The sequence below is a fragment of the Ursus maritimus genome, unplaced genomic scaffold (assembly GCF_017311325.1).
Source record: "Ursus maritimus isolate PB19 unplaced genomic scaffold, ASM1731132v1 scaffold_16, whole genome shotgun sequence".
Classification (NCBI taxonomy): domain Eukaryota; kingdom Metazoa; phylum Chordata; class Mammalia; order Carnivora; family Ursidae; genus Ursus; species Ursus maritimus.
In genome coordinates this window covers 5,392,825-5,406,174 of record NW_024424008.1, presented here as the reverse complement: position 1 = coordinate 5,406,174, position 13,350 = coordinate 5,392,825, and the positions used below count along the sequence as shown (strand labels likewise).

Sequence of the window (13,350 nt, the reverse complement as noted above, 5' to 3'; positions counted from 1 at the left end):
GTATTTTTCTGATTTTGTAAAAATATATAATCATATACATACATTCACATATAGAATTATATAAAGTATTAAGTCCAATAACAAGAAAGGAATAAAGAAGCAAATAAAATTACAGAAATCCCACCACAATCGAGAAGCAATCACTTTTAACATTTTGGTGACCATCCCTCCAGATAGCCCTACAAACATACAGCACATTTCATGAAAGGGGTTGCAAGATACTTCCTGTTCAACAACCTGTTTTTTTCTCTGAACAATATGCCATGAGGATCTTTCAGATCAACAAGTACAGCTGCACACATGACATGAAAGGACCTTAAAAATAGGTAGAAATGTGGTCATTTAAACAGTTCTTTCAAAATCGTAATTTCCCAATGCTTAAAAGTACTTCAAAATTGTACCAGTGATTTTTTAAAATTAAACCCTAATACAAGACTGGGAAAATAAGAAACTTTATTCCTGTTCTAAATCAGTGTAAAAGTATAAATGACTTACACTCAATGAAAATATCTTATTTCGAACATGTCAAGTTCTAAAGGTGAGGAGAAGTAGTGTCACAGGCCTCTTACCTGTTTCAACACATCTAATATAAGCTCGTTAAAGACTTCATTAATCGCCATGGACACCGTCTGCCGATCCATGCCTTTGCTGAACTGTCCATTTCCAATAAGCTCAACCAGTTCCCACACAGAAAGGCCATCTTTACTGTCATCAAAGTTGATTTTATAATGTTCAAATTGTTCTTGCTGCCAACCTCCTCCCATGGCCTCTGTAAGTTTCTTAAGCAGGTATTCAATCTGTACAAAGAAAAACGTAAAATTATTAATTCCTAGTAAAAAAAAATAAGTTTTAAACTTACATATGTATCTATGTTATTTACACTGTTATGGTCAACTTACGAAATGTTCTTTTTTGGTTACAAAAGCATATCTTTAAAAAATCACGATATTATCAGGGGGAAAGGTATGGATAAAATGCCACTGGTCCTATATTAACCTTATAAAACAAGTAAAGGAATCAAAAACTGAGAACCCTCTAAAGTATAGTATGTCTGTACACAGAACTGAAGCAAACTGCACACATACAGTACCATACACAAACTAACTGATGCAATTAGATTACTCTCTGTTGGATAAATATTTCAATATATCAGAATATTGATCTTACTGAACTAATATGCAAGTACTAAATTAAATAAGCATCTCAAAGTAGTATGTACAAGTTAGTACTCAATTTACAAATTTTCCACATAAGCCAATTATTTGAAAGTTATGATGCTTCCTCCCATTATAACATTGACAATGCTGGCAACAATGGCTGAATTCCTAGCCTGGGCTGGAAAAGCTTATTAAATCCTGAAACACATACCTTGTGTAGAAAAACAGTAGAAAACGTTGCTATTGAAATAGCAGCAGGTGAACAAAACAGTGAAGTAGTAATACTCACTGAATGAAAAATCGGTATCTTATCTTCTGGAAAGCAGCCTGGGTTTCCTACAGCACTCTCAAATTCAGCATGTCCAAAAATGAATGAATCACCTCTACCTTCCAAATGGCTTCCCTTTCTATTACTGATTTCAGCTGGGAACAACACCATTCACCCATGCCAATCCTTGTTCCCCACTCCCTTATACCAAATCAGTGATAAAAACCTATTTTCACTTCTGTAGATAAGTATTTTTCAAACTATAGGTTATAACCCAATATGAAATCAATGTGTTAGGTAGCAACCAGCATTTTCGTTAATGGAATGAAAATATGAGTTCACCTACAATAAAGACAAATGTTTTGTGATAAGTTTGGCATTGCAGGTGTGTCTATGTGTGCTGGGTCATGAAATAAAATATTTATCTTCCTATGGATTACAGTCAAAAGACAATGAAAAACTTTGTCCCAGCAGTTCTCAAACCCATTCCCTCCAATTCCATCTGCCTTTTTCAGGACCTCCCAATTAGTATCCTTGCCCCCAGCATTGCTCCCTTGTATCTATATTCTGCCAGAGATATTTTTCTAAAACACAAGCTGAGCCTGTCACCTACCTCTCTAAATCCTGTCCTCGCTCTCTATCACCTCAAAGATAAAGGCCAGGCTCTTCTGTGCCCCTCGGTGAGCACCACCCTCCCAGCCCAGCCCAGCTTACTATCTACCTCTAACATGTCTTCCACTAGGCCCACTGCAGATTTTACCCTTCACCATACCACAGATCAGAGATCTCAAATTTATTCTATAAAGGGTTAGGTAGTAAATATTTTAGGCTTTGTGCATCTCAATTATAAGTTACTCTTTGTTTGGGTTGGGGTTTTTTGTTTTTTTAGGGTAAAACTATTCTTCGTACATGGGCTAAACAAAAATAGGCTATGGGCTAGATCCAGCAGTGAGCCATAGTCTGCCAACACCTGCCACAGATTATAGAGTTTACCCACTTAACACCCTTCTTTACGCTTCTATGCCTTGCCCCATGCTGTCCTCTCTGTTTTGAATATCTCTCCTCTTTTCTATGTCTGGCTAATTGGTACTCACTCATAAGCTGTATCGTCTAGGATAGTCCTACGTGAAGTGAGGTGTGTGGGACAGCAGCTCAGCAGCACTTAGAAGCCTGTCAGAAAATAAGAATCTTGGACCCTACCAAAGACCCACCAATCAAAATCTGCATTATAACAAAAATCCCGGGTACTTCCACACGCACACTGAAGTTTGAGAAGCACAGCTCTAGCAACCCGCTCTGACCAACCCTAATCCAGGTCAGGTGACCTTCTATGTCACTGCGCTTAGCATACTGTACTGAAATCATCTCTTTACTCATTTGCTTCCCTACCATTTTCTGAATTCCTTCTAGAAGGGACCATGTCCCACCCATCTTTGCATCTCCAGAAATCAGCATCATACCTAGAATGTGGTAGAGCTCAATTAACGTTTACTAAACTGAAGTAAACTAAGCTAAGCCTCAATTTTTTCATCTATGAAATGGACACAGTAACACTTATCATATAGAACTACTGTGGAGATAAAATGAGACCAGTACTGATTATTTTGCATAGTGTCTGACACAGTATGTACCCCAACAATGTTACTTCCTTTTGTACTGAGTGTGTGGTCTATTACTCAAACATTTAAAATTATATTTTAGAAAGCATTTATGAAATAATGAATTAAAGAAGAATGAAAAATTAAATTTACCTATAACTTCCACTGCATAAAAATATTTTGACAAATACTAGAGGAAAACACAGAAACAGTAAGTCTAATTTGTTACAGATAGGATTGTGAGTTAATTTTTCTTTCTCTCCTTTGCATATCCACTAATTTGGTTAAAATGATGTCTATGAAATAACATGTTTTAGCAGAGAAAGAATGCCAACAATAGGAAAAACATCCCTGCAAAAACATCCATAAAATATCATAAAGTCAAAAAATATCAAGAGTTCTACAGATTTAATTTGATGGGATACTATAAAGTCCTCTAGGAGAGAAATGATCTTCTCTCCTAAATCTATGTAGCGTATGGTAGGTAGTCAACAAATGTTTACTTGTTGGAGAAAAATACACTTAGATCTTTTCCTTCTCTTGTTGGAGATAGATCATCTACTGTTAAGCTTACCAGATATTATTATTTTCTTGGCTTTTAAAAAGAAGTAGCCTGGCTGACTCAGTCCATAGAGCATGTGACCCCTGATCTCAGGTCGTGAGTTCAACCCCACTTTGGGTAGAGTTTACTTCAAAAAAAAAAAAAAAAAAAAAGGAACAATGTCATTTGTGCCTGGCTGGCCCAGTTGGTGGAGCGTGCAACTCTTGATCTTGGGGTTTTGAGTTCAAGCCCCACGTTGGGTGTAGAGATTCCTTAAAAATAAAATCTTTTAAAAAAGAAGAGGAAGTAACAGAGAGAGTCAGTGAAGGAGAGAGAAAGAAAATGGTCAAGGAGAGAGAGAAAGAGAAGAGAGGAGGAGAGAATGGGGCAGAAAAGAAAGGGAAGAAAGACTAACAACAAGAAGAGATCAAAGAGAGACGAGAGAGAAAAAGAAAGTAAAAAAGGACGTTAAGATTGGGGCGCCTGGGTGGCACAGCGGTTAAGCGTGATCGGCTCAGGGCGTGATCCCGGCGTTCTGGGATCAAGCCCCACGTCAGGCTCCTCCGCTATGAGCCTGCTTCTTCCTCTCCCACTCCCCCTGCTTGTGTTCCCTCTCTCGCTGGCTGTCTCTATCTCTGTCAAATAAATAAATAAATAATCTTAAAAAAAAAAAAAAAGGACGTTAAGATAAATAAATGCCCAAAGTAAAATATCTTAGAGGCATTAACATGTCCAAAAGTTCAGTCTCCGTAATGCAGCAAAAAGAAGGGCCCATGCTGTCTGATCACAACTTGGGATAAAGGTACTGCAAGCGCAACTGGAAGTTCTAGTAGTAAGGCCGACAGAAGACCCGTATATGCGTACGGTCACCTGTACGGGCCTGCCAAAAAATGGTGCATCCGAATGACCATTCATACTCCCAGTCAGGAAACAGCCTTAGCTTTTCCTCACCTACCCCTGTGGATACACCCAAGTCACTCCCACTCCAAGCTTCAGTTCCTCTTGTATATGATATGGTCTTTTATAATGTTAGTCACTCAGAGTGCCTGTCAGTAGCAAACTCAGCTCTAGAGGCGACTTCCCAGGTTCGTCCTGAACCTTTCTGAAGGTGCGCTCTCCCAAAGCTTCTGCGTGTGTCATCAGCACCGAGCATCTGCTCAGCGTTAGCAGGGACTGTCCCAGACAACTTATCTAGATTCATTTCCCGCTGACTTTCAACACATATACTTTCAATTCATATACTTATCATTAGCAAATAATTGAAGGACCTCTTAATTCATTATATTGGGCCAGGGAGAGACAACCGTTCCCATTCTCAACTATTCAATTATGCTAAACAATAAATCACGTGCTGCCGTGTTAGTCTCGAGTGGCCTGCATCAATTCTAAGAGCTCATTCAGTTTCAGGAAGCAGCTTACTTCCTCCTTCCAAGCAAGTTTCACCAAAAATAACAAAGAATAAACTTTCAAGCTGCATGTGATTTTCGAGGCCTTTGGCTCCAAAAATTATTTTGTTAAAAGTTCTTTCTCTGTCATCATTAAAAAGGGCCTTTATTGGCTTAACAACAATTCAGGTTTTATTTCACTAAAGGTCTCTTAAAACTATTTCAGATTTGATATTTAATTGCATCAAGGCAATTCTTTCAAATAAGCCCACAACAGACACATCCTGTTTTGTTCTGGCTCTGTGAAAATGAATACTAATGAAAAAACTATACTTCACCGACACACATTTCCAGGAATATCATTTGACAAAAATTACAGAACCATCTTAAACGGGAACATACTGTATCTTGACTTCTGCGTGGTTAACTCACTAAAATAGTTATTTAATATTTTTGACACCACTTTCTAGGTGATGGGAAACTGAGTCAAAAGCAAGCATCTATACAGCTTATGTCATTCATATAACTACCACTGTTACTTGTATATTTTATAGCATTAATTGAAGCTACAGAATAAAATCTTAGTTAAGAACATTCTGGACTTACACAAAATGTAAATAATCATTATGGTAGATGAATGATTAGAAACATAAAAATCACCTTCAATGTATAAAGCCTAAAAACTGCTGGTAAGATTACAAATTAAATTCATATATACACTTGTGACAAATTAAGACACTATATTTCAAATTTTATTTTTTAAATGTACCTATCTTTATATTAAATTTTATTAAAATCTCTAAGTCTAAAGCTAGTTCAAAATATGGGGTTTTTTTAAATGTTATTAAAGTATTTAGGAAGGAAGCAAAATGTAACAGACAATGGCTACCTTAAGAAATACTATGACTCTAGTATTTTCCATAAAATAGTGTGACCTTGAGTTTACAGTGCTTGGTCCAAGGACGGGAGATGTGCTAAGAACATAATAAATACAAAGCTGTATTTTAAACCTCAGGAGGCTGGTTCAGCAATCGGACAAAGCAATTCCACAAAAATCTGTCCCAGTGATTCCTTCTTTCCCCACGCACGTACTCCAGGCCACAAAGAAATTCTACAGCTAAGCAGAACAAATGGTGAGGGAGTTAAGGATGTCAAAACAGAGTAAGTCCAAATAATAACATGACAAGGTATGCTGCCTGCCTATTCTAAACAAGTCAAAGAGAGGCTATTCCCTTCTCAAGTGAGATTAATTTGTTTAGAAAGAGGACAAAAAATAATATAAACATTCTAACAGCTTGGTTTTTTTCCTAAATGAATAAAATAATATATAAATGTAATTTAGACAAATAAAGAATTATATTTTATATAAATAAATACTAGATAGCATCTGGTAAAAATAAATAAGAAAAGAAAAGAGGACCAAAGACATTACTACCAGCTCACAAAGATGAAGGTAGGCACGCTGTGGAGTCTTGGTGGGGCTCTAGGGTACAAAAAAGGTTAGAATCATGGCACACCACAAGGCTTACAAGGGTCCCGGTTCTTCAGGCCACCTGGGGCATAAATCTTTTTGAGTTTCTTAGGCAAAGCAGTCAGGAAGCTAGTGCTGGCGGGTCCCTTCACAGATTTAAAACTAAGACAAGCCCTCCACATCAAGCAAGTGCTGCCTTGAGGAATAAGGTAAGTTTCCTTACTAATTTCTAATACTGAAATCAGGACAAGGTCACTTTCAAGTCCACCATGAATATTTTAGTGATGGAAAGAACCCAAACATTCACAGGTAAGAGACCTACCCCACCTCCAGTTCCAAAGAAAACACAAATAAATTTAGAACACAGAGTAACTACAAAATGTCTTAAAAGACAATACTGAAGTTTTATTGGCATAATTCTTCCAAGCAACAGCTAGGTTTTTAAAATGCCATCAGTACATCTTTTTCAACACCTATCAATATTCCATTCCCCTCTGTGTCTGTATTAAGCTAGACAATTTTGGTGTGCAAGACTCTATAGCACATCTTATTCTTTATGTCTCCTTAACATACGTGCACTGTTACATCACTGCTGTTACTAAGCACTAAGAAACCGTTTCCAGCACTACAGGAAACTGTGCTCTACCTGATTACCAGTGACCACCTAATCAGTAGAACCGAGGGCAACTTCTCACTCATCACCCTCTGATTTTTCTGTAACACCTAATGCCAGTAACTACTTTACTGCTTCTCAGAACTTTTTCTTTCTTTGGCACCCATGACTCAACGCTCTCCCAGTTCTCCCTCCTACCTTATAGACTATTCAATTCAGCTTCCTGTACCAAATCTACTTCCTCTTCCTGCTACAGAAAACAGTCCCAAGTTCTGTCCTCAGCCCTCACTTCTCCCACAACAGTTTCTTCCTCCCTGATCTAATCTACTTCCATGGCTTCACCATCTCTGTCTCCAGTCTGGGCCTCTCACAAGCCCTAGATGTGCACTTCCAGTTGAATACAGGACAGCTCCACAAATATGTTCCACCCGAAACACCAATATACGCAACCCATTATCATATCCCAACTTACTCATCACCCAGTCACTCATTCACACATGCATGTGTGTGTGCACACACACACACATTTAGTGAGCACTTATGGGGCCAGACATTATATTAAATGCTTCACATCATCAACTATTTTAGTCCTCAAAAGAGTCCAATAAATGAAATAGTTATCCCCACTTTACAGATGGGGAAACCAAAACAAAGAGATTAAGTAATCTCTTCAAGGTCACAAAGTCAAAAAGTGGTGGAGTCAGGATTTAAACCAGGCAGTCTGATTTCAAAGATCATGCTTTAAACAACCACACTGTATTACTTCCTGACTGCCCAGGCCTGAAACTTGTCCATAGTCCTACACAGCCAGACACTATGAACTTAGTCCTGTCACCTCCGGATCTCTCCCATCTGACCTTCTTTTCCATTCTCACTGACATTACTATACTTCAGTCCTCAAATACCACTTACCTTCTCTCAACTTCCCATCTCCCATCTCTCCGTATTTCATCTATTTACTTGTCACTCTCTTGCTTAAAAATCATCTGTGGCTCATAGTTCCCCACTGCCTACAGGATAAAGTCAGAACTCTTTCTAGCCTCATCTACTACCACTCCTCTTCACAGCCATCATGTTCCAGCTAGAAAAGACATGTCATTCTTTTTGACTGCCTAGCACTTATCCCCTTCTAAGTCTAGGCAATTCCCTACCTCCCAATATAGAAGCTAAAAATGCAAATGGAGCCTTTACAGGCCTCCTTCACAGCTACCTCGTGGTACCTGACATAGGCCATACCAATTGGATGTGCTAACACCTGACTGAGCTGGAAAGTGGGCACAGAGAATTCCCTCTGGTAGCAAGAACAGCTGCAGGAAGACTGGAGTCCCAGGCTACATCAAGTGTGCAGGGCCGGAGGTGCCCCACAGCACAAGCACAGTCCCTACCCTGGGGTGGCAGCAGCATTTTCCTTGTGCTTCCTCACTGGAGTGACAAGTATCGTTCCGGACTGCCAGCATTCAAACCTGGTTTCTCAGCCATCGCGACAATTCAGTGAGCTACCCAATATCCTTTTTGGCTTCAATCAGTCCATCCAGCTGTTTCTAAGTAAGTGTCCTGACTAGCTACTCAGACAAATGGAATACCTCACTCACCTCAGAACATGCCCTTTGCTTTCCTGACTTACATAATCTTGCCCACTGTTTCTTCCATCTAGAATTCTTCTCCATTAGTCAAAATTCTTCCCATCTTTTAAGGCCCAGCACAAGTGCTACTTTCCCCATTAACATAAAAGCAAACGTTTAATGAGCACTTCTCAAGGGCCAGGCATTCTCCTTGTCCAATCTTCACAAGAACAGTAGGAGCTAGATACTCGCATTAACCCTGTTCTATAGCTGAAGAAACTGCAGCAAAAACAAACTATGTCAATCTCCCGAAGTCACATGGCTAGTGAACAGAGATAGAGCTAGAACTCAAATCCAGGAAATCTGACTGCAGACCCCTGCCCTTAACCAGGAAACAGCAAATGACAGCCCACGAATCAACTCTAGTCCATCAGCCAAATCTAATCTGTATACATCCATGACCTAAGAACAGTTTCTGCATTTTTAAGTGGTTGGGAGGGGAAAAAAAAAAAAGAATAACATTTTATGATCCATGAATATTATATAAAATTCACAAATTCACATTTCAAAGTCTATGGTATTGAAGCACAGCAACATACTGCCTATGGCTGCTTTCTTGCCATAACGGCAGATTCAAGTAGCTGCAACAGAGACAGTATGGCCCAAAAGGACCACAAAGCTTCCAATATTTATTACCTGGCCCTTTATGGAAAAAGTTTAAGACCTTACTTTTGCCCATTAGATTACATTGCCTCTTACAAAGCCTGCCTTCCTTACTTCCCCCAAGCTGGAATAAATCTTTCCCTTGTCTGTATTTGCACACCCTTTCCACCTCTCTTATAACAGGTAGCCTATTTTGCTTCGAATTACACTTGACTTATTTTTTTCCTTGAGCAGACTACACATTCCTTGAAGGGAGGAAGTAATCTTTTCCACTCTGCATTCCTCTTGGCGCCTTGCTTATTGTTGGCAGTCAATAGATGCTTGCTGACTTTAGATAAAATATTGCAGTATGAACTTCAAACAGATTTTCCTAACATGAATATGAATCACAGAAGTCACAGCCTAGACTCTGTACTGGCAGGATGGGTGATAACATGCGCCCTCAATCGCTTCTGGTAAGTATATATTGGTATGGCCTTTGTGACAGACAATTCCGCCTTGTTCATCAAATACCTTGAAAGTGTGTTTTTTTAGGATTCAGAATTCCACTGTCGGAAATCTGTCCTAAGGAAAAAAGCAGACCAGTGTGCAAAACGCAATAGTCACAGTAGTCACAGGAGTTGACACACTTACTGAGTACATCTTACATGCCAGCTACTGAACGGAGTCCTTTAAATGCAGAACCCCCTAACCCTTAAACACTGTGATGAGCCCTATGTTATAGGTGAGGAGAGTAAAGCTCAAGAGGTGAAATCATTTGTCAATTAAGTTAAGGAATGACAGATTTCTTTTAAGGGGAGCACTACAGCTGATTGTAATTCTGCAAACTAATTTTTTCTATATTTACTACTATAATAAGCATGTATTACATATATAATTTTTAACTCAGTAAGAGAGCACAGAAACCCTACTCCTGTCTTTTTTTCCTTTGGAAGCTCAGGGAAAATAAGTCAGAACAGAATAAGCGAATGCCCTTTTTCATTTACTTTGGAAAGCACAATAAAAAGTCACCATTCTGGACTTTGAAACGAGGATAGTTACTTCCTCACATGAAACAGCCTTGAGAATAACACTGTGGATTCTATGTTTCCCATGTAGCGTCACTCAGCCAATTCTGCCCTGCTTTCCTAAAACACCATACTGGTTTTGCCAAAATGTAAGTAGACAGAAAATTATGTTGTGACTTGTACTGAATAAAGACTCTGGATATGAGGATGGATTCATCTATAATTACAGCAATTTAGAGAGGAAAAGTCCCACCCTGTCTGCAAATCTCCAGGGGTATTACATGACCCAAATCACTGAATTTTGGACTTTTCTGGATTCAGGCTGTTTTGCCTCTGATCCAAAAACACTAGTCCCAGGTCTCCTTCTATATCTACACTGAATTAACACAATACTTCCAAGCTAGATCTATTAAATCCTATGATGACCATGTAAGAACTTCCCAGACCTTACCTCTTCTGGTACAATAATGAGTGGATACTTGTCCTCAGATAAAAAGTTGAAAATAACCCATACTTTAAATGCATCTTCTTCTGTAATGAGCAGGGGACTCTTGGTGAGGTTTTTTTTGACACAGAGGGTCCAACACATCCTATTGAATTCAATCTTGTCAAAGTTGTCTTGGACCTAAAAAAGAACGAGTTAAAATTTCAGTGAAAAATTTCCAATGAATGAGGAAATATTCCAAAATAAGCAGGATATAAGCCAAGTAAAACAGATACAGGTTTCCATTCTAACCAATCCAATTAACTAATAACCATTTTCTAAGTATTTGCTTGTGTACCACACTTTCAAAAGCCCAATTAAGAATGTTATATTTAGCCTGACACTAAAGCAACATCTATCCGTCCAAATCACTGACTTGGCACATAAAATACTAGCTTGTTGAATAGTTATTTTTTCACATGTACACATTCTCTTCTAAATAAAACTACCAACCCTGGTACAGAGGAGTGGAGAATGTCAATTACTCAGTATGAGCCCCATACAGTTATCTCATCTTTACCTATATAGTCAAAGAAGACATCTTCTTTTGGAAAAGAAAAAAAAGCAACTTTATCTGAAATTCTAAAAAGACAGCCCTGCCATACAGTCATTCAATCACGCATTCAGTGTCCCCTCAGCATCTACTATGAGCTACGTACTATGCTACAAATTAAGGATATAAAGATGAAGAACGTGGTCTCTGCTCATAGAAAATTCAGTTTATTAGGGAAAACAGATATGCAACAGACACAAATTCTAATACAATACCATGTATAATTCAATATTTTTTCACTCATTCAACAGATAAAATTTAGATAGTGATTATTATTGCCAGGGATAATCAAAGATACTTAATATGATACTAGCCCATGTCTCCAAGGGATGCCAAAAGAATTACAAGAGCGTGGTAAGTATTATAATAGCGGTAAGCAGAGGGTTCTGTGGGAACACTGAGGCCCTAATCCAATCTTAAGAACTGGGGGAAGATTTGCAGAAAAAGTGACATGACAAGAGAGTAGAGTCCTAAAGGATACTTAAATATCAAACAGTTTATAGTCACTATGGAAAACAGTATGGAGGATCCTCAAATTAAAAAAAAAAAAAAGCCATATGATCCAGCAATTCCACTTCTGGGAATATATCCAAAGGTAACAAAAATGCTAACTCAAAATAAATATCTGCACCTCCATGTTCCTAGCAGCATTATTTACAACAGCTAAGACATGGAAACAACCTAAGTGCCCATCGATAGATGAATGGATAAAAAAGTTGTGCTATATCTCAATCCCAGGACCCGATCAGGACCTGAACCGAAATCAAGAGTCAGACACTTAACCGACTGATCCACCCAGGTGCCCCTTACAACCTGCATTTTAAAAGCCATATTCTGGGACAATAAGGAAGATGTACTGGAGAAGGCAGAGTGGGTGGCAGGACAGTATGAACAAAGCATTTCTTTTTGGAAAGAGAGAAACAAAGTGTTATGTGTATGGTAAGGAAGAAGTCACTAGCTGACAGCAGGGAGAAATTTCTCTTGATCTCTACTTAGAATTTGTGGTTGGCACACAGGAGTACGAAGATATCCTTTGTGCTCTGCCTTCAGTACCCTGTCTCAGTCTGGTACCATTTCCCACACCTCAACTGCACACAATTGATCCCACGAAGGGAAAGCAGTAGCTGCCACTGCAGCTTCTTTTTCCTTTTCATTTTTTTTCCTTTAACACCATTTATTTAGACTTTTGGTGTATGTGTGGCATTTTATATGCAGTTTCTCACTTAAACTTCATATTAGCCTTGTAAGGCCAAAATTGTCCCTATTTTACAGATCAGGAAATAGAGGTTCAGAAAAATTGAATACCAATTCACGTGGCTGACAAATATCAAAACTAGAGTTTAAATCAAAGCTCAAATGCTGTCTCTTTCCACTATGCTAAACTGCCTACAGAACTCAGTAGACGGAGGACATCTATTCACAGGCTACCACCATCAAATCTATCCACCTGCACCCCTAAAAAACACTTTGGGGAAATTATATGTACACAAAAGCATGCAGCCTTACCCTGAAGAACAAGAAGTGATTGTATGTGGATTATGTGATGAATTATAGGGTTCCTGAGGAGGAGTGGCTAGACTTTTGGCTAGAAAAGCAAATATACACCAAATCACAAACAGCTTTGTAATTTTAAGAAACAGACTATAAGAAACCCCCAACTGAAGGGTTTTAGAGCAGAGCATGAGAGTAGGTCATCAGCTGCCCAGATTAGTACTTTGCAGAAAGACGGAATTTGAAGCAGCCCTTGAAGTATATGAAGACTGCAAGGAAAAGTATTACAAAGGACAGGAAAGGAAATGGCACGAGCAAAGGTATGGCAGAAACATCACACCAACCAAGTTTAGGGGATAGTCACAGGACGGAGACAAAAACAAGGGAGAAGGAAAGATAAAGTTTTCAATTATGAGCATCTTCAACCTGAAGGTCTGGTAGATATTTAGTTGGAGGTGTCCAAAGCAAGGTGGAATGTAGCCTAAGAGGTCAGGCAGATCTGTGAATCAACTGTATGCTGATGACGAATGAAGCCATGACGGTCAATGAGATCACTG

The 13,350-nt window shown here is 38.7% G+C and overlaps 1 protein-coding gene across 1 annotated transcript in view; it reads right to left on the bottom strand.

Moving 5' to 3' along the window:
- SWAP70 (switching B cell complex subunit SWAP70) overlaps window positions 1-13,350 on the bottom strand; it is a 69,927-nt gene that overhangs the window by 21,169 nt on the left and 35,408 nt on the right. The window contains exons 3-4 of the mRNA XM_040630772.1: window positions 10,717-10,890; window positions 570-797 (exon numbers count right to left, since the gene is read on the bottom strand). Coding sequence (XP_040486706.1) covers window positions 570-797; window positions 10,717-10,890 — 402 coding nt within the window. The remainder of the gene's footprint in view (window positions 1-569; window positions 798-10,716; window positions 10,891-13,350) is intronic.